Below are 25114 nucleotides of genomic sequence, written 5' to 3'. Positions count from 1 at the left end.
TTGCCCATAACAATTAAAGTTCTATTTTTTTATTCTCTAACCTCTGCAGAATAAATCAGAACTGGAAAGTCATTTTGCTTTCAGACATATTTGTTACACAAGACCCAAGGGGTCTATTTATAAAGCAGTGAATGTGACTTTCACCAAACATTCTCTGTGGTAGACAATCAATTTCTATCATTTAAAACATATGGGCATGGGAGATTTACCTATAATGTGAAATTCAAGTATATCTAAAGTCAAAACATGTTTTTTTTTTTCATTTTGCAGAGGTTGGGTAAAACCTTTGTCTTTATTTTGCTATTTTTGTCCCTAAAAGTAGACACAACAGAAAACTAGAGGAAAACTTCTAAGTCAGGGAATTCTCCCCTTAGATAATTATCACTGGAAGAAGTGTCCCAACTGGATGATTTCCCTTTACCTCCTGTTCTGGTGACAAATCAAAATTTTGGACTTTCCATCACTTTTTGTCCCGCTGACAATGTTCACCAGGTTAAATAAAGAGAGTACATGGTAACTCAACACTGTATACCAAAATGTTTGGCTTTAGATACACTACTCTGAAATTTTGTAGCTGCCATAGTCAACAATATGACTTCAAGAACAAATAAAGCTATACTATATATATATATATATATATATAAAATGAGCCTCTAGGAGGCTGCCGCCTATACATCTCTGTACACGTTGCATTTACCGTAGTTGTTGATGAGCCCATTTTACCTGCTTTTCCTATCTGTACTGCCAGTTTGGTAAGTTTCCCTTGTAACACGGACTTCTCCTTTTTTGGGATGCTGGCCTTTTTCTTCTCTCTCTCCTCCATTTCTCCACCTTCTGCGCTCTTCAGTGGCTGCATCTCCATGGCAACCGCTCCATCCTGCTTTTTAGCTAAAGGGGAACCACAAAAATTTTATTTTAAATGACAAGACCAGGGAACAGTAGAGTACATTCCAATGATTCCACACACCTTACGATATTTAGGGGTATGTTAAATGAAGACGTAAAAATTGCAGCTCACTTTTCACAAAGTGTGAGAGAACGGGACCTATATTGGTGCAGGAATTGATGATTGCCTCATGCCCAATAAACATACATTAGTATACTATTGAGGTTGGAAGGTCAAAATAACTTGAGTGAAGCTTATATGTAACAAAATATATAAAATATGAAGAGTCTGTGTTCAAACATGCCTTGAATGACAGCTAGAGTCTGGTCTGTAGTTAGAAAGCAAAAAAGACACTTCTTTTTTCAAAATTGTATTAATTGAAGCTCTAGGACTTTAATCACCTCCTTGGAGTGGGCCACGTAGCAATACTTAGTATTATTCTCATGACCGATTTTCTTAATATGGGCAATGCCCATATTATGTCTTGCCTTCAGATGTCAAACATGGCGGCCTAGAATTGCGACCCATTGGAGTAGCTGGGATCACAAGGTGAACATGGGCAGAACTGCTTGCTGGCTTTGTAAAGAATAGGTTTGCTGTTGTTCAAGTCCTTGTATAGGTTACAGAAAAATGGGCACTGCAATGATAATGTCATGAATTTGCCTTCCTCAAAGCAAGTCTAAATGATGTTTATTGATCGATGCATTGTGTACTGGAACTCCCAACTGTGCTTGGGTTCAAAACTTAACCAAAGTGTCCACCCCACCATGTTCCTAACAGGAACTAGAAAGCCTTTTCTGGCCTGACCCAACCTTCAGCAAACAAACAAAACAGTGTCAAGTGCAAAATACTGAGAAGTTGATTCAAAGAACAAAAGGCACTTATAAGGTATTATGCTTTTCACACAATAATATAGACCCCGTCACCAACCTAAAAAAAATGCAGGGACAAGCACAGAAAAATCAAGTATTTTAAATGCTTACCTGTAGCATTTTTATTTTTTAAACTAGTTTTACTTTGCTTACATAAGCAGTTCAGTTTTGGGCACCAGTTCTCAAAAAGGATATCGGGAACTGGAGAAAGTACAAAGAAGGGCAGCCAAACTGATAAGAGGCATGGAGGAGCTCAGCTATGTGGAGAGATTAGAGGAACTGAATTTATGTATGGGGTTGTGTGATTTTTTTTCTTTGGTTGAACTGGGTGGAATAGTGTTTTTTTTTTTTTAACCTGACGAACTATGTAAAAATGTGCCCTTGAATTTCCTAGGCAACTCGTCTAGTCCAGGAAAAGTTGATTCCTTAGCACAGTCACAGATCAACCTCCATTTTTGCATGTCATATTCCTCTCCTTCTGAGAGAGTCAAATTTTTTCTGTGCTGGGCAATCTCCTCTGATCCTTCCCATAACTGCATAACCTAGTAACTGCTGAAGGAGAGAAAAGGAATATATTAAAGAGCTTATATCTATACAATCTTATATCTATACAATTATTTGTTATAATTGTCTTGGATATACTGTACTCATCCACACTGTCTATGGACCATTAGGTATTCTATTTCGTTGTGTATTGATAAACTAAATATTTGTCTTTAGAAGAATTAGGGAAAACCTTTAAGGGTAAATTTTGTGTACAAGCAAAGGTATTATGCATGGTGACCATTGGCTGACCACTGACCCTTGTCTGTCATAAATGGGTGGCTTAGAGGCTAAAAGCAACCACGAAGGTGCTATATTGCTGGACACCTGGGCACCAGAAAAGGTAAGGATAACAAAGAACAAGACATCACCAGGATAGAACAGACCAAGAAACAAGATGGAGGAAGCACTTCAGCTATGCGGTAACATAGAGACATATACAGGAACAAGGAAACACTTAAAGAAGGGGATCCATAAAACATAAATACTAGCCTACGTAAAAAAAAAATCTGGATAAAATTCATCAATGTTAGGTAATTGAGCAGCACAGTGCCCTAGGGACTCCGTTCGAATTCCAACCTGGACACTACCTGCATGGAGTTCTCATGTTCTCCCTTTGCTTGGGGGGTTTCCTCCAGGTACTCCCACATTCCAAAGACAATTGCCAATATTGTCTAAATTGTCCCTAGCATGTGTATTAGTGCATATAGTGCCCTCAGATTGTAAGTTCCTTAAGGGTAGACTTATGTAAATAAACAGTATGTACAATATATATATATATATATATATATATATATATATATATATATATATAATCTAAATAACAAAAAAACAAAATAAACACATTTATTAAAGAGCAAAAACAAAGCAAAAAGCTTTTAACCCCCAAATCTCTGGTTACAACAATCTAAACAACCCTGTTGTAAGGCAAATGTATTTGTTGCTCATTATTTTATTTCTTTTTTTTTCTGTCAAATTTTATCCTTTCCCTTCTTACTCGTCTTTAAGAAAGTGTTTTTCTTCCTTTTTCATGTCTTCGTGCCCTGCCTTCTGTCCCTGAAGAAATATCTGCACTCACAAAGCCTTTTCATCCTGGGTTCTCTTTCATGTCGGAAAACAGTATCTGTTATTGTCTTCATGTTGCATCTAGGATAAGTGCACCCATAACACATTCCTCTAATTAGATATTCCCCAAGGTAAGCAGAAAGACCCGCCTTGATAAAAATTCTGTCTACAAGGATGACACATGTCCACACTAGGAAACATTTGCATTGTCAAACAACTCAGCAAACTAAGTATTTATTTTTCAATTAAAATAAAAAGAAGAAGCAAAAATGTATGCACAGGCTGAGCTTAGGTCTACCAGTTCAGTAGCATAGTGACCTCTGAATTAGTCCTGAAATGCTGACTTATATTTTTACTGTTAAAACAGCAGAGTGTTGCATTGTGTTAGCCATTAACAAAAGTAGGAGTTTGGATTTAGGGTGATACCATTTAATGGCTAAACAAAAAAATTGTATTGCAAGTTCTAAAGGCAGGCTGACCTCTTGTTCGGGATATTGCCCAAGGAAGAGGCCAGCATGCTACGAAAGCTTACACTACAATGTTTTTATTTAGCCATTAAATGGTATCACCCTAAATCCAAACTTCCACTTTTACTATTAATGCTAACACAGTTCACTCATAAAAAAGGCAGAGGACTTCAATGGCCCAAAAATATTATTCATATTCACTTTTCAAAAAGCACAAAACTCCCCCACCACAAAGACATTGCCAATGTTTGTGGGGCTTTGCGAATAAACCAGTTTTTCTCAAACTTTTTGTCCCGGGGAACCCTTGAAAGAATTTTTAGGTCTCACGAACCCCAGTTAAAACATATTCACTGGAAAAAAATCCTTTACATTGATGGTCAGTGTTAAATTAAAGCCCCTTCGTACAGTGGTGGTCAGGTTACCTCCTCTACAAATAGCTTGCCTTTGGCCACAGAATGTCAGGGCTGGCTTAGCCCTTCCTTCTCTGGGCTGGCTGCTCAGCTGTCGGCTAATTGCTAGCTCTCATCTCTCTCCACAGTTACCAGCTGTTCCTTATCCAGCTTGTCTGACCTGCCTACTTAAAGCTGTCCAGCTCACTTCATATCTGCCTTGGCCTTGGTCACATCACAAGAACCATCTCCTGCGGTTCTGTTTTAAGACTGGATTGCTGACATCCCTTCTGGCTTCTTATCCTGCTTTCTGTTGCTCCTCTTGGATCCCTGACTTCTGGCCTGGCTGATTACCTGTTCTGGTTATTGAACTCTGGACTGGCTGACTACCCGATCCGGTTACCGGACTTTGGCTATGCTTTGAATACGTTTACTCTACTTACCATTTTATTTTTATTAATAAACAAGTGTGATTTAATTGTACTTCTGTCTCGGTCTGATTCATGGTTTCTGACACAGAACCATGTAGAGCAGGGGTGTCCAACCTTTTGACCTTCCTGGGCCACACTGGAAAAAGAGGAATTGTCTTGGGCCACACATAATACACTAACAATAAGGATAGCTGATGAACAGAAAAAGTCAGGCAGATGACAATTTAACGATCACTGATATAGATAATGTATCTGAGTAATAAAACTTAATTTTTTTAATTATAAATGTAAAAGAGGGCAAGATAAAATGAGTGTGATAATTGGCACTGTTTTTGATAAACTAAGACAGGGATCCTCAAAGTACGGCCCTCCGGCAGTTGCAAAACTACACACCCCATGAGGCATTGTAAAACTCTGACATGCACAGACATGACTAGGCATGATGGGAATTGTAGTTCCTGAACAACTGGGTGGCCATAGTTTGAAGACCCATGAACTAAGGCATCAATATTTGGTTCAATGGAATTAGTACCAATCCCCAGTGAATTCTCAAGGTGCTCATCAGATATTTTGGTTCTAATTTTGCCCTTCCTGTACTTCATCCTTAAAATTTTTAATAAATATACAGTAGGTGCTCTCGAAAACTGATGACAAGAATAAGGCATGATTGTGAAGAGTGGAATATTTTCTTTTGGAAAGAGAAAATGTATAAAAGTCCAGTAAAGAGACACTGTCAAATTTTTCTTCAGCCTCATGTGTAAACACATTTTTTTTAAAGTTTACAATTTTGTGTTTGGCCACATTCATAACCATCTTGGGCCGCATGTTGGACAACCCTGATTTAGACGCTATCAAATTGGAGGTCAATCAGCCACAGCTCAAAAACCCCACAAAACCCTGGTTGAAAATGGCTGGTGTAAACTGATCAATATATTTTATGCTATGCCCAGGATTCTCAGGTTGCAATATGATACTGGAAAAAAAAAAAGGCCAGAAATACTATTATCAGATTGGTGAATTTTGTATATTTGTAATGAATTAGCATTTGTTATTAATCTGATATTATTAATGTAAACTAAAATGTAATGTAAACAGAATATGCAATGGCTGATTTAAGAAACCTTGGTTCATGGTTTGGATAGCAGGAATCTAAAACAAAATGTCCTACTGTTTTTTTTTAACTGTGAAATTTGATTTCACCAATTCATTTAATCTTCCAGATGTCCCAGAACTGGCAAGTTCACAATTACTTGACCTCAGCATAAAGGAGATGCTGACCTTCCAGAACCTTTCCTTTTATCATGCTAGTTTCAATTGGCATGATGCCTCCCATCTTACTCTACTGGTCAATTGGTTCTATCACACTTCCACCAAATGGACACACTTGATCAGGAATTATCTCTCATCTTCCCCACTGTGGCCCCTGGGGGAAACCAAATTCTCCACCAGACTCTGTGGATAACATCACCTACAGGAATGCCCTACATACACAGATTTCCAACTTACGTGGCCCCTTTAAATCTAATGTTGAGTGTCCCTTATTGTCCCCAAGAATAGATGATACCAATTTTATCCGTGGCTCTATTAAATTACAGACTATTTTCTTTACTATTAAAGGTGACAGGACCTATAGACAGCCTGCTCTTAATTGGTTTTAATATCACCAGGATTTTGGATATGAAACCATTACCATCAGTTCTTCAAATTATTTTCTGCATCTAATAATTTTAACATAAACTTGACATCTTTAGAGACTCTATGTATGGATCCTATTCCAGCAAGACATTTCATGTACAGTACCTTGAAAAAGTATTCATACCCCTGGACATTTTCCACATTTTGCCATGTTACAACCCAAAAAATGAATGTATTTTATTGGGATTTTATGTGATAGACCAACACAAAGTGGCACATACAAAGAATTACCGCTCTAAGGTAATGACTTCTCCCAAAACAGCTGTCTCCACAATCCCACAGGGTGCCGGCTCTGTTTGCAACAGGAACTGAAGTAGAAAAGATGTAGCTGGATAGCCGCACTCCGAATTATTCAACTTTATTTCAAAAATGTAATTAAAATCATAGCATCTAGGCTGGTAAACAGACTAACTGCACAGCCGCTGATATGTTTCACACCGAACACGGTGATTAGTCATAGGTATGACTAAGCAATAATTCGGAGTGCGGCTATCCAGCTACATCTTTTCTACAAAGTGGCACATAATTGTGAAGTGGAAGGAAAATGATAAATGGTTTTCAAAATGTTTTACAAATAAATATGTAAAAAGTTTGGCGTGCATTTGTATTCAGCCCCCCTGAGTCAATACTTTGTAGAACCACCTTTCTTTGCAATTACAGCTGCAAGTCTTTTCGTGGATGTCTCTACCAGCTTTGCCCATCTAGGGAGTGACATTTTTGCACATTTTTCATTGTAAAATATCTCAAGCTCTGTCAGATTGGATGGAGAGTGTCTGTAAACAGCGATTTTCAAGTCTTGCCACAGATTCTCAATTGGATTTAGGTCTGGACTGTGACTGGGCCATTCTAACACATGAATATGCTTTGATCTAAACCATTCCATCGTAGCTCTGGCTGTATGTTTAGGGTCATTGTCTTGCTGGAAGGTGAAACTCCACCTCAGTCTCAAGTCTTTTTCAGACTCTAACAGGTTCTCTTCTAAGATTGCCCTATATTTTGCTCCATCCATCTTCCCATCAACTCTGACCAGCTTCCCTGTCCCTGCTGAAGAAAAGCATCCCCACAACATAATTGCTGCCACCATCATGTTTCACGGCGGGGATGGTGTGTTCAGGAAGCTGTGCAGTGTTAGTTTTCCGCCACACATAGTGTTTTGTTTTTAGTCCAAAAAGATAAAATTTGGTCTCATCTGACCAGAGAACCTTCTTCCACATGTTTGCTGTGTCCCCCACATGGCTTCACACAAATTGCAAATTGGACTCCTTATGGTTTTCTTTTAACAATGGCTTTCTTCTTGCCACTCTTCCATAAAGGTCAGATTTGTGGAGGGCACGACTAATAGTTGTCCTGTGGACAGATTCTCCCACCTGAGCTGTGGATCTCTGCAGCTCCTTCAGAGTTACCATGGACCTCTTGGCTAGTTCTCTGATGAATGCTCTCCTTGCCCGGCCTGTCAGTTTAGGTGGATGGCCATGTCTTGGTAGGTTTGCAGTTGTGCCATACTCTTTCCATTTTTGGATGATGGATTGAACAGTGCTCTGTGAGATGTTCAAAGCTTGGGATTTAGTTTTATAACCTAACCCTGGTTTAAACTTCTCAATAACTTTATCCCCGACCTGTCTGGTGTGTTCCTTGGCCTCCATGATGCTATTTGTTTGCTAAGGTTCTCTAACAAACCTCTGAGGGCTTCACAGAACAACTGTATTTATACTGAGAATAAATTACATATTGGTGAATTCTATTTACTAATTAGGTGATTTCTGAGGGCAATTGGTTCTACTAGATTTTAGTTAGGGGTATCAGAGTAAATGGGGCTGAACACAAATGAACGCCAGACTTTTCAAATATTTATTTGTAGGCAGTTTTGAAAAACATTTATCATTTTTCTCCACTTCACAATTATGTGCCACTTTATATTGATCTATCGCATTAAAATCCCAATAAAATACATTTTCGATTTGGCAATGACGTGACAAAATGTGGGAAATTTTATGAGGGTAGAAATACTTTTTCAAGGCACTGTATATTGACACTACATTGAATGAATATTTTAGGATTATTTTGCTCTATACTTCATGGGAATCTGATTTGGGCATGTCTTTTTCCCCTGAAAGAATGAGAATCTGTTATATTTAATGCAGATGGAAGATTTATGGGTGAAAAAGGAGGAGACAAATGACTTCCCCATTGGTACAAAGCCCCATCATCCCTTCACAGTGTTTTTCACAATCCCACTCTTTGCTGGAACTGTGGAAAAGAAAAGGCATGCTTTTCATATCTTTTACTACCCAAGTAAGTATCCTTTGTTGTGGGACCAAGTTTCCCACATAATTAGCCAGCCACTGGCATCTTCTAACCCATTGAACTAATGCTGTTTCCTTAACTTCTCTAGGAGGACATTAAAGAATTTCCTGCTAATTCACTTACTTAATGCAGTTCATTCTTGTGTGACTGGCTGGAAGCTGGCCTCTCTTCCTGTACTGGGTCAGCGGTTTGTCAGGATAAATGAGATAATGAATATAGTAAATCTTACCTTATCCCTAAAAGGTTACTACAATGTTTTATCTTTTTTTTTTTTTTTGAGAATCTGGTATTACTAAAAGAAGTTACAGACATTTTGGAGTTCTTGCCCAGATCCTGTACCTTTAAGATTTATCTACTTTCTCTCTTATGATATAGTAGTCCCTTTAACAAACTAAGAATATATTGAGACCTGCTGAATCCGAGAACTGCCTACTCCCCTACTTAACAGGGGCAGCGTGGTTGGGGTCTCCCTCTCCGTTTTTTCTCTCCATTTTCTCCTTTTTTTCATTCCTTTATTTTTTTTCTTCCTCTGCCTGCTCATCCTTGCTTGTTCTTCTCAAAAGGGAAAAATAATTGTTTATCTACTAGGGCAGGGGTCTTCAAACTTTTTAAATAAAGGGACAGTGTACTGTGTTGTTCAGACTGGGGGGGGGGGGCGGTCAGTGGGAGTAAAAAAATGACATGGCGACTGTGGTCAGTAATGCCACGTACACACGATCAGACTATCCAGCGGACTTTGTCCAGCGGACCAGAGTCCGCCGGACAATCCGCCGTGTGTGGGCTCCGGCGGACTTTTTTTCCCCAAAGGTTTGGCGGACTCAGAAAGAAGTTTTGACTCAAAATTGTCCGGTGGACAATCCGGCCGTCTGTGTTCTAGTCTGCCGGACTTTTGAAATGAACGGACTTGCTCACACGGAGAAATGTCCGTTCATTTTGAACGTGGCTCCAGGTAGGCGGAACTAGCGAAGGGTGTCAATGTCGCCGTCTCCAACGGCGAGATTGACACCTCGCTGGCTCCGTCACCTGGTATGGACTTAAAGGGGAAGCCCTACGCCGAACAAACAGCAACGACGAGCAAGCGCCCCCCCCCCCCCCCCTGAGCCGTACCAGGCCCTCAACATGGGAGGGTGCTTTGGGAAAGGGGGGCCCTGCGCCACCCCCACCCAAAAGCACCTTGTCCCCATGTTGATGAGGACAAGGGCCTCTTCCCGACAACCCTAGCCGTTGGTTGTCGGGGTCTGCGGGCGGGGGGCTTGTTAGAATCCGGGAGCCCTCTTTAATAAGAGGGCCCCCAGATACCAGGCCCCCACCCTATGTGAATGAGTATGGGGTACCATGTACCCCTACCCATTCACCTGGGGAAAAAAGCATCAAGAAAAAAACACAACACATGTTTTTAAATTAATTTATTGGACAGCTCCGGTGATCTTCCGTCTTGGGGGGTCTTTTCGCCCCTTGTTCCTATATAAGTCGCCGCAAAACACGTCCCTGTCATTGCAGCCGGAGAGAGCATCGAGTTAACATCTCAAGGAAGAAGAAGAGAAGGGAACAGCGACAGCGACAGAAGACTGGGCCACCACTAGTAAAAGAGCTATAAGAAGAACCGAAGAGCCGGACGAGGCCCCCGAAGTCGGAAACAGAGGCAGCTGCGACAGAAGACCGGGCCACCGCTAGCAAAAGAGCTGGAAGAAGAAAGCGGAGGCCCGGCAAGAAGAACCGACAAGACCAAGACCCCCGAAGTCAGAAGAAGACCCCTGGACGGTGACAAAGAAGAAAGCCGGGCTCCCCTGCTAGTAAAAGAGCTAGCAGAAGATAGCGGAGGAGTCCAGCGAGAAGACCCCCCCAAGACGGAAGACTACCGGAGCTGTGCCATAAATTATTTTAAAAACATGTGTTGTGTTTTTTCTTTACGCTTTTTTTCACCAGGTGAATGGGTAGGGGTACATGGTACCCCAATACTCATTCACATAGGGTGGGGGCCGGTATCTGGGGCCTCCCGGATTCCGATAAGCCCCCCGCCCACAGACCCCGACAACCAACGGCCAGGGTTGTCAGGAAGAGACCCTTGTCCTCATTAACATGGGGACAAGGTGCACCCCCCCATGGAGACTGATGGAGACTCTATACCACACAATCAGCCATGTCCAATCATGGCTGTTCACGATGTAAACAGGAAGAGCCGTTGATCGGCTTTTCTTCACTCGCATCTGTCTCCTCGCGAGTAGAGGAGAGCCGATCGGCTGCTCTTCTGACTGGGGGGGGGGGTCTGTGAAGATTGATTATCAGCGCAGCTCCCCCCAGGGATGCCCACACTGGACCAGCAGGGATACCACCAGGGATGCCCACCACTAGTCACCACCAGGGATTCCAATCAGTGCCCACAATGGATGCCAATCAGTGCCCACAATTGATGCCAATCAGTGCCAAACAATAATGCCTGCCAATCAGTGATGCCCATCAGTATCATCCATTAGTGTACATCAGTGCACATCAGTGCCATCTATCAGTGCCCATCCATGTCCATCCGTGTCACTTATCAGTGCTGCCTTTCAGTGTCCATCAGTGCCTCCTTTCAGTGCCGCCTATGTTTACCCATCAGTGCTGCATATTAGTGCCCATCAGTTCTACCTCATTGGTGCCACCTCATTGGTGTCCATCAGTTCCGCCATATCAGTGCCACCTATCAGTGCCCCATCAGTGCTGCATATTAGTGCCTATGGGTTCCACCTGATTGGTGCCACCTCATCGGTGCCCATCAGTGCCACCTTATCAGTGCCACCTCATCGGTACCAGTCAGTGCAGCCCCATCAGTGAATGAGAAAACGTACTTATTTACAAAGTTTTTCTAACAGAAACATTAAAAAGACTGAAAATGTTGAAAACATTTTTTTTTTTGTTTAGCAGAAAATAAAAATCCCAGAGGTGATCAAATACCACCAAAATAAAGCTCTATTTGTGGGAACAAAATGATAAAAAAAAATTTGGGTTCAGTGTTGCATGGCCGTGCAATTGTCATTCAAAGTGCGACAGTGCTGAAAGCTGAAAGTTGGTCTGAGCAGGAAGGTGTATAAGTGCCCGGTATTGAAGGGGTTAAAGAAACATGGAGCAACTGATTTCAGGCAACTAGCACTTTCAAAAGACTTTCACAAGTATCAGTATCTCTCCAGATGGGTTTCCTTGAACAACGCTAATTTATCTTAGCTGGTGTTTCAAAATCGTCAGTTAACTTTTTTCAAGCTCCGGTCATGAGCGTTTGTCGGAACTTGTTGTCACCGGTACAATCTGTAACTGGAGAATTTTACGTCAAAGTACTATGTGTCCAACGCAACTCTTTTTAATATTTTTCAAACTGTAATTGCAAACGTTCCACTGGGAAGTGTGAATATTTTCAATTCCTCATATCCATTTTTAAGCTGCCAGCATGTCCTACTGAGATTGTATTGTTGTCATACAATTGTGCTTCTCAATGGAGGCTGCTATTTGACCATCAGGCCACTACCAAAACAACGTACCTGAGGCGTATAAATGCAGGCCCACAATAGAAGCCCTGTCATGCCTTATTGCTGTAATAGTACACACCCTGTTGTGCCTCATTCCTCATTTATGAAGTGGGCAGGGAAGAATGAGATGCCTGATTGGCTGGGGGCTTCCATGCTGGGAACCATTATTTGGAAATAAACATTTAGAAAAGGGAAAAAAATAAAGCCATAGTTCCATTCCTCCACTGGGAAGGACTGATCAATAGTAGACTGTATTAACGCAACACACATCGGGGCTGAAATATAAAATCTGGATCTAAAGGGAAAACGTTGCTTTTGGGGACCAATCAGGCTTTATCTTTCACTCTCTGGGCAAAAGGAAACAAAGAATTGAATTGCTTGCTATGGTACAAATCTCCACTTTTGCTCACGTTTTATTAAATCGATGCACTATATAACCAAAAGTATTGGGATGTCTGCCTTTACACGCGCATGAACTTTAATGGCATCCCAGTTGCTCATCCATGTCTTTATGGACCTTGCTTTATGCACTGGTGCGCAGTCATAGTTAATAGTTGAAAAAAGACACAAGTTTATCTAGTTCTACCATAAAAATAAATAAAATAAAAAATAATATACATAATCCTTCACCCACGGTTGATCCAGAGGAAGGCGAAAAACCCCAGCAAAGCAGGATCCAATTTGCTACAGCAGGGGAAAAAAATCCTTCCTGATCCCAGAGAGGTAATTGGATTTTCCCTGGATCAACTTTACCTATAAATGTTAGCACCCAGTTACATTATGTACATTTAGGAAAGAATCCAGGCCTTTCTTAAAGCAATCTACTGAGCTGCTTATTAGCAGTCATGTTGGAACAGGAAGTTGTCATCCCCAAACTGTTCCCACAAAGCTGAAGGTGTGGAATTGTCCAAAATGTCTTGGTATGTTGACACCTCAAGAGTTTCCTTCACTGAAACAAAGGGGCCAATCCCCACCCCTGAAAAACAACCCTACACCATAACCCCCCTTCACCAAAATGATTTGGAGCAGTGCACAAAGCAAGGTCCATAAAGACCTGGATGAGCGAGTTTGGGGCAGAGGAACTTGACTGGCCAACACAGAGTCCTGCCCTCAACCCAACAGAACACCTTTGGGATGAATTAGAGTGGAGACTGCGAGGCAGGCCTTCTCTCCAACATCAGTGCCTGACCTCACAAATGTGCTTCTGGAAGAATGGTCACACATTCCCATAGACACACTCCTAAACCTTGTGGACAGCCTTCCCAGAAGAGTTGAAGTTGCTATAGCTGCAAAGGGTGGGCCAACTCAATATTGAACCCTACAGACTAAGACTGGGATGCCATTAAAGTTCATGTGTGTGTAAAGGCAGATGGCCTTTGAGATATGTGTAGGCATACTTAGGATCTCTCCATAATTAACCCACAAAATGTAGCCAATTGATGCAATTATAGGGTCCCCAGGTTGTGAAGTGTTATAGCCAATTTGCTAACTGGAGTATTGAGGTATACATCACTAAACCCAGCCACACAGCAAACCAAGGCAGCAAAGTTGGAAAGAGTTTGGAGGAAAGTCATCCTTTCAGTGACCAGAGGAAGAAGTCTAACCCATGGCCAGAAATGATTGCCTCTGCCTTTTATTGCTTGTTTTTTTTTGTTGCCCTCATTCCCCTTTTGTTGCCCATGTGCTGTCACCACTTCAATTAGGCAGTGGTGGCAATATACTGATAACTGTTTGTTGCACACCTATTGACACAACTATTCCCCCATTGCAGATGTGCTGTCACAGTTGCTCAATTTGTTCCCCACTGTCAAGATTGCTTATACAAGGTGGTATTAAAAAGTTTCACGGCAACAGATGGCAGCACCAAGGCTGCACGCACAGTCACAGGGAGCACTGACCTTCATAAGTCAGTGTGCCAAAAGACTTTATCCTGGGTACATCAGGAGCTGTGCAGCTGGTGCTAGTCTGTGCGTTACTATGTCTGCTATTTCATCATGGACAGCAAGTTAGAACAAAGAGCAAACTTGAAATTCTGCGTGAAACTGGGCAAATCTGCCACAGAGATGCTTGACAGCATTTGGCAAGTTTACATGATGCTGCGATGAGACGTTAAAGGTGTTTTGAGTGACACAGATGCTTCAAGACTGGAAGAACATCACTGGAAGACAACGCAAGATCAGGAAGACCTTCAACGAGCTTTACTCCAAAAAATGTCGAACCATTTGGCAACTTGTGGTTGACACACTTCGAAAAGAAGACTTCCAGGTCACATTCCAGAAATTTCAGGAATGTTGCTAGCAATGTTTTGCTGTGGAAGGGGGCTATTTTGAAGGTGATAGTGTGTAAACATAGATAAATAAAGTACTTTATTGTAAACAGAGCTAGTCTCAAAACATTTTGATACCACTTCCTACATATTGTGGCAAGTGTCAGTTTGCTGCCCATATAATAAATATAATATCAAAACTACAAGTGTGCTACCAAATTACTGTCATGATGGTTGGCCATGTATTGTCATGATTCCCAAAACACTGCCCACATTCTACCATGGCTGCCATTGCATTGCCCATGTATTGCAAAAATTGCTAGTGTATTGCCCTTGCATTGCCAAAGTACTTTCCACATATTTTCACAACTGCCAGTGTGTTGCTCACATATTGAAAAAATTGCTGCCTTTGACCTATGATAAATGTTTAAGGGTCCCGCTCAGGCTATGAAGGTCCAATGAGTTGGATGCTGCTGACTAGTGAGGGTGCAGGCTGAGGAAAGGTTTGTCCAGACCCAAAGCAGGCTGCACAAATAGGAAGAGATAGTCCGGCTGTCGCACACCTCACCCAGCCTGAGTGGTTAGCGGGTAAATGCAGCCTCAGCTCAATTCATCCGGACGGCAACTTCAACATGTTTGTACTCCAACATGTTTCGTCCCACCCCTGGGGCTTAATCATGAAAAATTGCTGCCTTGTTACAGATGTATTTTTATGACTTTCAGTGCATTGCCCATATATTGCCATGAATGAAAATGTATTGCCTATATATTTTTAGAAAGTTACATATTTGGTAAGGTTGAATACAGACAACAGGCCATCCAGTTCAACCTGTGTTGTTTTTGCATACTTCCTGCCAACACCACCGATTGTGGAAGAGAGTTCCACATTCTTACCACCCTAGGATGCATTAAGGTTAAAAAACACGAAGGTTTACAACCCCTTTAATGCATGCTAATATTCTGCTGGCTTTGGTAGCCACAGCTTGACATTGCCTGCTATTGCTCAGTCTGTCTTCTACTAGGACCCCGTCTCCTAGATCCTTCTGCATCCTGGAAGCCCCAAGGGTTCTCCCTCTAATGAGTAACTTGCCCCCCCTCCCCAGTGCATTACCTTACATTTTATTCAAGTTAAACTTCATTTGCCATGCAGTAGCCCACTCAATTAATTTATTCAGGTCATCTTGTAAAGTTTCTATATTCTACTGTGTGTGTTCTCCCCTTATTGCCAATGTGTTGCCCAAGTGAAGCCACTATTGAGTGTGTGCTGCCTTTACATTACTACACATATACTAACAGGACCAGTGCTAGACTATTTTACGCTCTAGGCAAGGCTAGCTACTTAGCACCCCCTAGTCAGCAATGTTATACCAGTGAAGAAAAATAGATAGTGAAAAAAACTGTAATAGAGATAGCGTACTGTGAAATGCACCCCCTTAAAACAAAGCCGTGACAGGCTTACCAGTCAAACTGCCCCATCCTGGGAAAAAAACAATGTGTGGTACCATCATCAGTGGTACTTTGGAAATTAAAAGGTAAATACTGCAGACCAGAAAAGGGTCTTCAACATCTTGGTGAGCTGGTAGTATACCACACAGAAGCAGACTTATGATTTAAACCAGTCTTTCGCACTGTGTGGGGCACCAGACTAACAGGTGTCTATTATGCCGCGTACACACGGTCGAGCTGTATGACGTACTTAGTCCGTTGAAACACATTTCAACGGACAATCCGCTCGTGTGTGGGCTTCAGCGGACTTTTTCAGCGTGCAGTCCGGAGTACTAAGAATTTCGGTTTGCCCAAAAATCTTTCTGTCGTACTTTGGTTTCAGCGGACAATACGGTTGTCAGTATGCTAGTCCGACGGACTAAGAATGGCGCATGCCCAGAAAGGATTTACAGGGCTTTGCTGTGTCTTGGACTTCCTATTTCTAGTCCCGTCGTACGTGCTGTACGTCATCGCGCAAGCTTTCGTCGGACTGTTTGTGTATCCATGTGTGGTAAAGTCCGTTCAGTGGAAAGTACGCCGGATTGTCCGTCGGATTGTATGACGGACTAAGTACGTCATACAATTCGATCGTGTGTACGCGGCATTAGGTCCATACATTTTTAAAAAGCATGTGGTTTTAGGCTGAGGCTCTAATTGGCTTGTTTCAGGGTGCCCTCGGGGCGCAGAGCACTGTGCCTCAAACCCTCCCACATTTGATTTTAGCGAATCGATATTCGTCATTGAGTCACTTTCGGTTTCCTGCCTCTCGCGCCGCAAGGCATCCTATGGTGAGTGCAGACTTGGAGGGGTTTGTTTGCGCCCCCAAACATTTTTTAGCACCAGCCGCCACTGACCACCGGTGCCTCCACAAGAGGCCAAATGACCTGCCAAGCCACCCTATATACTCCTCATGGGAGAGAACGCAACACCAACACCCTATCTGTTGCGTGGCGCTTGCCTGGTCCAAGACCCACAGTTCAATCGGCCATGTGCAAGATGGCCGATTTGTGTATTTCGAAGCAGAACGGATGACCGCCGCTGCCATCTTGAAAGAGGGCATGGCCGCAGCAGACCAATTCGTATCTTTGGCAAAAACCATGACTCAAAAAAATATAAAAATATTCAAGCATATATACAATAGTTTGTAGACGCGATAACTTTTGCACAAACCAATCAATATACACTTATTGGGATTGTTTTTTTGCCAAAAATATGTAGCAAAATACACATTGCCCTAAATTGATGAGGAAATGTTTTCCATTTTTTATTGGATATGTTACAGCAGAAAGTAAAAAATATAGTTTTTTTCTAAATTGTCTGTATTTTTTTGTTTCTAGCGCAAAAAATAAAAAGCTAGTGGTGATCAAATACCACCAAAAGAAAGCTCTATTTCTAGGGAAAGAAATTGCATACATTTAATTTATGTACAGTGCTGCAGGACAACTCATTTGTCAGTTAAAGTAAAGCAGTGCTGTATCACGAAAAATGACCTGGTCATGAAGGGGGGGGGGGGGTCCAAGTGGGGGGGGGGGGCAGACTGTGGCCAGGGAAGTAGGAAATGCAACGGCATCAGTGCCCCATAGTTGGTTGTAATGGGAGGAATAGTGCCCCATTGTTGATATCAGCGAGAATAGTCCCCCACTGTTGATATCAGTGATAATAATGCCCCATTGATATCAGTGAGAATAGTGCCCTATTGATGATATCAGTGAGAATAGTGCCCTATTGATGATATCAGTGAGAATAGTGCCCCATTGTTGATATCAGTGAGAAAATTGCCCCGTTGATGATATCAGTGAGAATAGTGCCCCATTGATGATATCAGTGAGAATAGTGCCCTATTGATTATATCAGTGAGAATAGTGCCCTACTGATTATATCAGTGAGAATAGTGCCCTATTGATGATATCAGTGAGAATAGTGCCCCGTTGATGATATCAGTGAGAATAGTGCCCTAATGATGATATCAGTGGAGAATAGTGCCCTAATGATGATATCAGTGAGAATAGTGCCCTATTGATGATGTCAGTGAGAATAGTGCCCTAATGATGATATCAGTGAGAATAGTGCCCCATTGATGATATCAGTGAGAATAGTGCCCCATTGATGATATCAGTGAGAATAGTTCCCCATTGATGATATCAGTGAGAATAGTGCCCTAATGATGATATCAGTGAGAATAGTGCCCCATTGATGATATCAGTGAGAATAGTGCCCTAATGATGATATCAGTGAGAATAGTGCCCCATTGTTGATATCAGTGAGAATAGTGCCCTATTGATGATATCAGTGAGAATAGTGCCCTAATGATGATATCAGTGAGAATAGTGCCCTAATGATAATATCAGTGAGAATAGTGCCCCATTGTTGATATCAGTGAGAATAGTGCCCCATTGTTGATATCAGTGAGAATAGTGCCCCATTGATGATTTCAGTAGGAATAGTGCCCCATTGTTGATATCAGTGAGAATAGTGCCCTATTGTTGATATCAGTGAGAATAGTGCCCTATTGATTACATCAGTGAGAATAGTGCCCCATTGATGATATCAGTGAGAATAGTGCCCTAATGATGATATCAGTGAGAATAGTGCCCCATTGATGATATCAGTGAGAATAGTGCCCTAATGGTGATATCAGTGAGACTAGTGCCCCATTGTTGATATCAGTGAGAATAGTGCCCTATTGATGATATCAGTGAGAATAGTGCCCTAATGATGAGATCAGTGAGAATAGTGCCATAATGATGATATCAGTGAGAATAGTGCCCCATTGTTGATATCAGTGAGAATAGTCCCCTTTTGATTACATCAGTGAGAATAGTGCCCCATTGATGATATCAGTAATGCCGCATACACATGATCAGACTATCCGGCGGACAGTGTGTGGGCTCTGGCGGACTTTTTCTTTCCAAAAGTCCAGTGAACTTAGAAAGAAGTTTTGACTCAAAATTGTTTGCCGGACTTGGTAGTCCGGCGGAAAATCTGGCCGTCTGTGTGCTAGTCCGCCGGACTTTTGAAATGAACGGTCTTGCCCACACACGGAGAAAAATCCGTTCATTTTGAACGCAGGTCCAGGTAGACGAGACTAGTGAAGTAGGTCAACGTCGCCGCCTCCATCGGCGAGATTGACACGGCGCTAGCCCCATCACTTGGTATGGACTTAAACGGGAAGCCCTATGCTGAAAAATCGGCGTGGGGGTTCCCCCCAAGTCCATATCAGACCCTTATATGAGCACGCAGCCCGGTCGATCAGGAAAGGGGGTGGGGACGAGTGAGCGCCCCCCTCCTGAGCTGTACCAGGCCACGTGCCCTCAACATGGGGGTATTTTGGGGAAGGGGGGCCCTTTAATAATGGGGCCCCAGATACCAGCCACCCACCCTATGTGAATGAGTATTGGGGTACCATGTACCCTTACCCATTCGCTTGGTGAAAAAAAGTGTAAAGAAAAATGATACTGTTGATAACAGTAAGAATAGTGCCCCATTGATGATATCAGTGAGAATAGTGCCCCATTGATGATATCAGTGAGAATAGTACCCCATTGATGATATCGGTGAGAATAATGCCCCATTGTTGATATCAGTGAGAATAGTGCCCTATTGATGATATCAGTGAGAATAGTGCCCCATTGATGATATCAGTGAGAATAGTGCCCTATTGATGATATCAGTGAGAATAGTGCCCTATTGATGATATCAGTGAGAATAGTACCCCATTGATGATATCAGTGAGAATGATGCCCCATTGTTGATACCAGTGAGAATAGTGCCCTAATGATGATATCAGTGAGAATAGTGCCCCATTGTTGATATCAGTGAGAATAGTGCTCCATTGATGATATCAGTGAGAATAGTGCCCTATTGATGATATCAGTGAGAATAGTACCCCATTGATGATATCAGTGAGAATGATGCCCCATTGTTGATACCAGTGAGAATAGTGCCCTAATGATGATATCAGTGAGAATAGTGCCCCATTGTTGATATCAGTGAGAATAGTGCTCCATTGATGATATCAGTGGGAATAGTGCCCTAATGATGATATCAGTGAGAACAGTGCCCCATTGTTGATATCAGTGAGAATAGGGCCCTATTGATGATATCAGTGAGAATAGTGCCCTAATGATGATATCAGTGAGAATAGTGCCCTAATGATAATATCAGTGAGAATAGTGCCCCATTGTTGATATCAGTGAGAATAGTGCCCCATTGTTGATATCAGTGAGAATAGTGCCCCATTGATGATTTCAGTAGGAATAGTGCCCCATTGTTGATATCAGTGAGAATAGTGCCCTATTGTTGATATCAGTGAGAATAGTGCCCTATTGATTACATCAGTGAGAATAGTGCCCCATTGATGATATCAGTGAGAATAGTGCCCTAATGATGATATCAGTGAGAATAGTGCCCCATTGATGATATCAGTGAGAATAGTGCCCTAATGGTGATATCAGTGAGACTAGTGCCCCATTGTTGATATCAGTGAGAATAGTGCCCTATTGATGATATCAGTGAGAATAGTGCCCTAATGATGAGATCAGTGAGAATAGTGCCATAATGATGATATCAGTGAGAATAGTGCCCCATTGTTGATATCAGTGAGAATAGTGCCCTATTGTTGATATCAGTGAGAATAGTGCCCTATTGATTACATCAGTGAGAATAGTGCCCCATTGATGATATCAGTGAGAATAGTGCCCTAATGATGATATCAGTGAGAATAGTGCCCCATTGATGATATCAGTGAGAATAGTGCCCTAATGGTGATATCAGTGAGACTAGTGCCCCATTGTTGATATCAGTGAGAATAGTGCCCTATTGATGATATCAGTGAGAATAGTGCCCTAATGGTGATATCAGTGAGACTAGTGCCCCATTGTTGATATCAGTGAGAATAGTGCCCTATTGATGATATCAGTGAGAATAGTGCCCTAATGATGAGATCAGTGAGAATAGTGCCCCATTGTTGATATCAGTGAGAATAGTGCCCCATTGTTGATATCAGTGAGAATAGTCCCCTTTTGATTACATCAGTGAGAATAGTGCCCCATTGATGATATCAGTAATGCCGCATACACATGATCAGACTATCCGGCGGACAGTGTGTGGGCTCTGGCGGACTTTTTCTTTCCAAAAGTCCAGTGAACTTAGAAAGAAGTTTTGACTCAAAATTGTTTGCCGGACTTGGTAGTCCGGCGGAAAATCTGGCCGTCTGTGTGCTAGTCCGCCGGACTTTTGAAATGAACGGTCTTGCCCACACACGGAGAAAAATCCATTCATTTTGAACGCAGGTCCAGGTAGACGAGACTAGTGAAGTAGGTCAACGTCGCCGCCTCCATCGGCGAGATTGACACGGCGCTAGCCCCGTCACTTGGTATGGACTTAAACGGGAAGCCCTATGCTGAAAAATCGGCGTGGGGGTTCCCCCAAGTCCATATCAGACCCTTATATGAGCACGCAGCCCGGTCGATCAGGAAAGGGGGTGGGGACGAGTGAGCGCCCCCCTCCTGAGCTGTACCAGGCCACGTGCCCTCAACATGGGGGTATTTTGGGGAAGGGGGGCCCTTTAATAATGGGGCCCCAGATACCAGCCACCCACCCTATGTGAATGAGTATTGGGGTACCATGTACCCTTACCCATTCGCTTGGTGAAAAAAAGTGTAAAGAAAAATGATACTGTTGATAACAGTAAGAATAGTGCCCCATTGATGATATCAGTGAGAATAGTGCCCCATTGATGATATCAGTGAGAATAGTACCCCATTGATGATATCGGTGAGAATAATGCCCCATTGTTGATATCAGTGAGAATAGTGCCCTATTGATGATATCAGTGAGAATAGTGCCCCATTGATGATATCAGTGAGAATAGTGCCCTATTGATGATATCAGTGAGAATAGTGCCCTATTGATGATATCAGTGAGAATAGTACCCCATTGATGATATCAGTGAGAATGATGCCCCATTGTTGATACCAGTGAGAATAGTGCCCTAATGATGATATCAGTGAGAATAGTGCCCCATTGTTGATATCAGTGAGAATAGTGCTCCATTGATGATATCAGTGAGAATAGTGCCCTATTGATGATATCAGTGAGAATAGTACCCCATTGATGATATCAGTGAGAATGATGCCCCATTGTTGATACCAGTGAGAATAGTGCCCTAATGATGATATCAGTGAGAATAGTGCCCCATTGTTGATATCAGTGAGAATAGTGCTCCATTGAGGATATCAGTGAGAATAGTGGCCTATTGATGATATCAGTGAGAATAGTGCCCCATTGTTGATATCAGTGAGAATAGTGGCCTATTGATGATATCAGTGAGAATAGTGCCCCATTGATGATATCGGTGAGAATAGTGCCCCATTGATGATATCGGTGAGAATTGTGCCCCATTGTTGATATAGGTGAGAATAGTGCCCCATTGATGATATCGGTGAGAATAGTGCCCCATTGATGATATCGGTGAGAATAGTGCCCCATTGTTGATATCGGTGAGAATAGTGCCCCATTGTTGATATCGGTGAAAATAGTGCCCCATTGATGATATCGGGGAGAATAGTGCCCCATTGTTGATATCGGTGAGAATAGTGCCCCATTGATGATATCAGTGAGAATGATGCCCCATTGTTGATACCAGTGAGAATAGTGCCCTAATGATGATATCAGTGAGAATAGTGCCCCATTGTTGATATCAGTGAGAATAGTGCTCCATTGATGATATCAGTGAGAATAGTGCCCTATTGATGATATCAGTGAGAATAGTACCCCATTGATGATATCAGTGAGAATGATGCCCCATTGTTGATACCAGTGAGAATAGTGCCCTAATGATGATATCAGTGAGAATAGTGCCCCATTGTTGATATCAGTGAGAATAGTGCTCCATTGAGGATATCAGTGAGAATAGTGGCCTATTGATGATATCAGTGAGAATAGTGCCCCATTGTTGATATCAGTGAGAATAGTGGCCTATTGATGATATCAGTGAGAATAGTGCCCCATTGATGATATCGGTGAGAATAGTGCCCCATTGATGATATCGGTGAGAATTGTGCCCCATTGTTGATATCGGTGAGAATAGTGCCCCATTGATGATATCGGTGAGAATAGTGCCCCATTGTTGATATCGGTGAGAATAGTGCCCCATTGTTGATATCGGTGAGAATAGTGCCCCATTGTTGATATCGGTGAAAATAGTGCCCCATTGATGATATCGGGGAGAATAGTGCCCCATTGATGATATCGGGGAGAATAGTGCCCCATTGTTGATATCGGTGAGAATAGTGCCCCATTGATGATATCAGTGAGAATAGTGCCCCATTGATGATATCGGTGAAAATAGTGCCCCATTGATGATATCAGTGAGAATAGTGCCCCATTGATGATATCATTGAGAATGGTGCCCCAAAGGCCAGATAAAGACAACCAAAATTGTAGTTTGACATTTTACAGACACTGTAGACCAGTGGTCTCCATTTTCCACCATTATATATTTGCCTCCTTTTGGCGATGACAACCCCTCGTTCCTCCTTGGGAAGCAACATTTCTGTCTATGTTATTCTATTATTGTATTGTGCGTCATCCTCACAGATGTTCACCTCACTGATGTTCTTGTGTCATTAGACTATGAGAGGAAGCCACATTACCTTTGTTTTGAATATTCTCCACTGCCCCATCCTGCTGCTTTCCTACAACAAAAAGAGGGGTGACAAACACAAGACATGAAAACAGACAAGACACACTGCGCACAGTAGCCACAGAAGACGGTACGGTATGGAGGGATAGTTGGGCCATGCTAAATAACAGCCAAAGCAACATCAAACATGGAACAGTGAGTGGCTAATGGAAGGGGGTGGGGGATGGGACATCGGCAAATTCCAGGAAGGGGAACCATCAAAAAAACGAAAGCATTTTGAAAGGATATTTACACCTATCTGCAGATTTACTGTATCTTTGCCTCTTCAAACAGGTGAACGTTGTGTCTTTAAAACGGTCTGTGAAGGTTCTGATTTGTCCAGGTCATGGAATATCTAGTAATAGTCACATTCAACTGGACCTTTTCTGTAATGATGAAGATGTTTCGCAGGTTGTTCAAGCCATTCTTCAGTTGTGAGTGTCAGGAAATTACCCCAATATTGATATCCACAAACTTAGCACCAACACCTTGATCCGATTACAAGGAAAAGGCAAATGTTATTGTCTGAAGAGAGTATGGGAGGTGCAACAATTGTGGAACCCTATTCTAGTTATAAAATTCCATCCATAATGTCAGGAAAGTTAAATAAACGTTAATCCTTCGATGGCTAAAGGTGTGAGCTACATAGTTCGTCTGGTTGAAAAAATAGACACAAGTCCATCCAGTTCAACCATTAAAAAGGGGAATAAAAAAATCATACAATCCTATACCCTCAGCTGATCCAGAGGAAGGGAAAAAACCCCCAGCAAAGCATGATCCGATTGCCTCTCGAGGGATCAGAAACCTTTTCCCCTGCTGGAGCTAATCGGATATTCCCTGTATCAACTTTACCTATAAATGTTAGTATTCAGTTATATTATGTACATTTAGGAAAGAATCCAGGCCTTTTTAAGATCAATCTACAGAGCTGGCCAGAACCAGCTCTTGAGGGACTCAATTCCACATTTTCGCAGCCTGATACACACGGGCCAAATGTTGGGCGGCATTGGCCGGTTCAATAAAAACAAATAAAAATACATTTTTCACAGGTATAGGTGGTCCAAAAAGGCACCAGAAATGCTCAGGAAACACATCGGAAACATTTGTTACAGAATTATTGCTCTCACTCTGATGTTTGTGTCAATACCTCACATGTCATGCGATCTGCGTTTATGTATGCATGCTAGACTGATGCGTGTGTTGGCCTTTGCGCACAAGCATGGTGGTACAGTGGCACTTTAAGAAATTTTTTTTCTTTTATTATTTATTTTCTGTACATGTTTTTACTTTTACATTGTCTCTACAATGTATTTTTTGCTCCCTTTTTTGCTGTCACAGGGACAGAGATCCATTTGATCAGAAGCTTGTTTACATGCTGGGGAAATCAGAACTGAAGCCACTGACTTACCATAGAGATGATCGGGAAAGATCCAGCCCCTGATCACCTCTATGGTATTGGAAACCCGAAGTGACAAGTATTTAGTCACTTCTGGTTTCTAATACAATAGAGATGAATGGGGAAGATCC

At 42.1% G+C, this 25114-nt stretch overlaps 1 protein-coding gene across 8 annotated transcripts in view; it reads right to left on the bottom strand.

The window, feature by feature from the left end:
* The window catches only part of ATP2B3 (ATPase plasma membrane Ca2+ transporting 3), a 435183-nt gene that overhangs the window by 94129 nt on the left and 315940 nt on the right, over positions 1-25114 (bottom strand). For 5 of the 8 annotated variants that reach the window (XM_077478862.1, XM_077478865.1, XM_077478868.1 and 2 more), the window contains 2 exons: positions 23559-23600; positions 724-888 (listed from right to left, as the gene is read on the bottom strand). In XM_077478862.1, the coding sequence (XP_077334988.1) occupies positions 724-888; positions 23559-23600 (207 nt within the window). The remainder of the gene's footprint in view (positions 1-723; positions 889-23558; positions 23601-25114) is intronic. The other 3 variants (XM_077478864.1, XM_077478867.1, XM_077478870.1) reach the window with 1 other exon arrangement.

The sequence above is a fragment of the Lithobates pipiens genome, unplaced genomic scaffold (assembly GCF_037356315.1).
Source record: "Lithobates pipiens isolate NorthernLeopardFrog02 unplaced genomic scaffold, aLitPip1_a1.2 Scaffold_1, whole genome shotgun sequence".
Classification (NCBI taxonomy): domain Eukaryota; kingdom Metazoa; phylum Chordata; class Amphibia; order Anura; family Ranidae; genus Lithobates; species Lithobates pipiens.
This window is presented reverse-complemented; position numbering and strand designations above follow the sequence as displayed.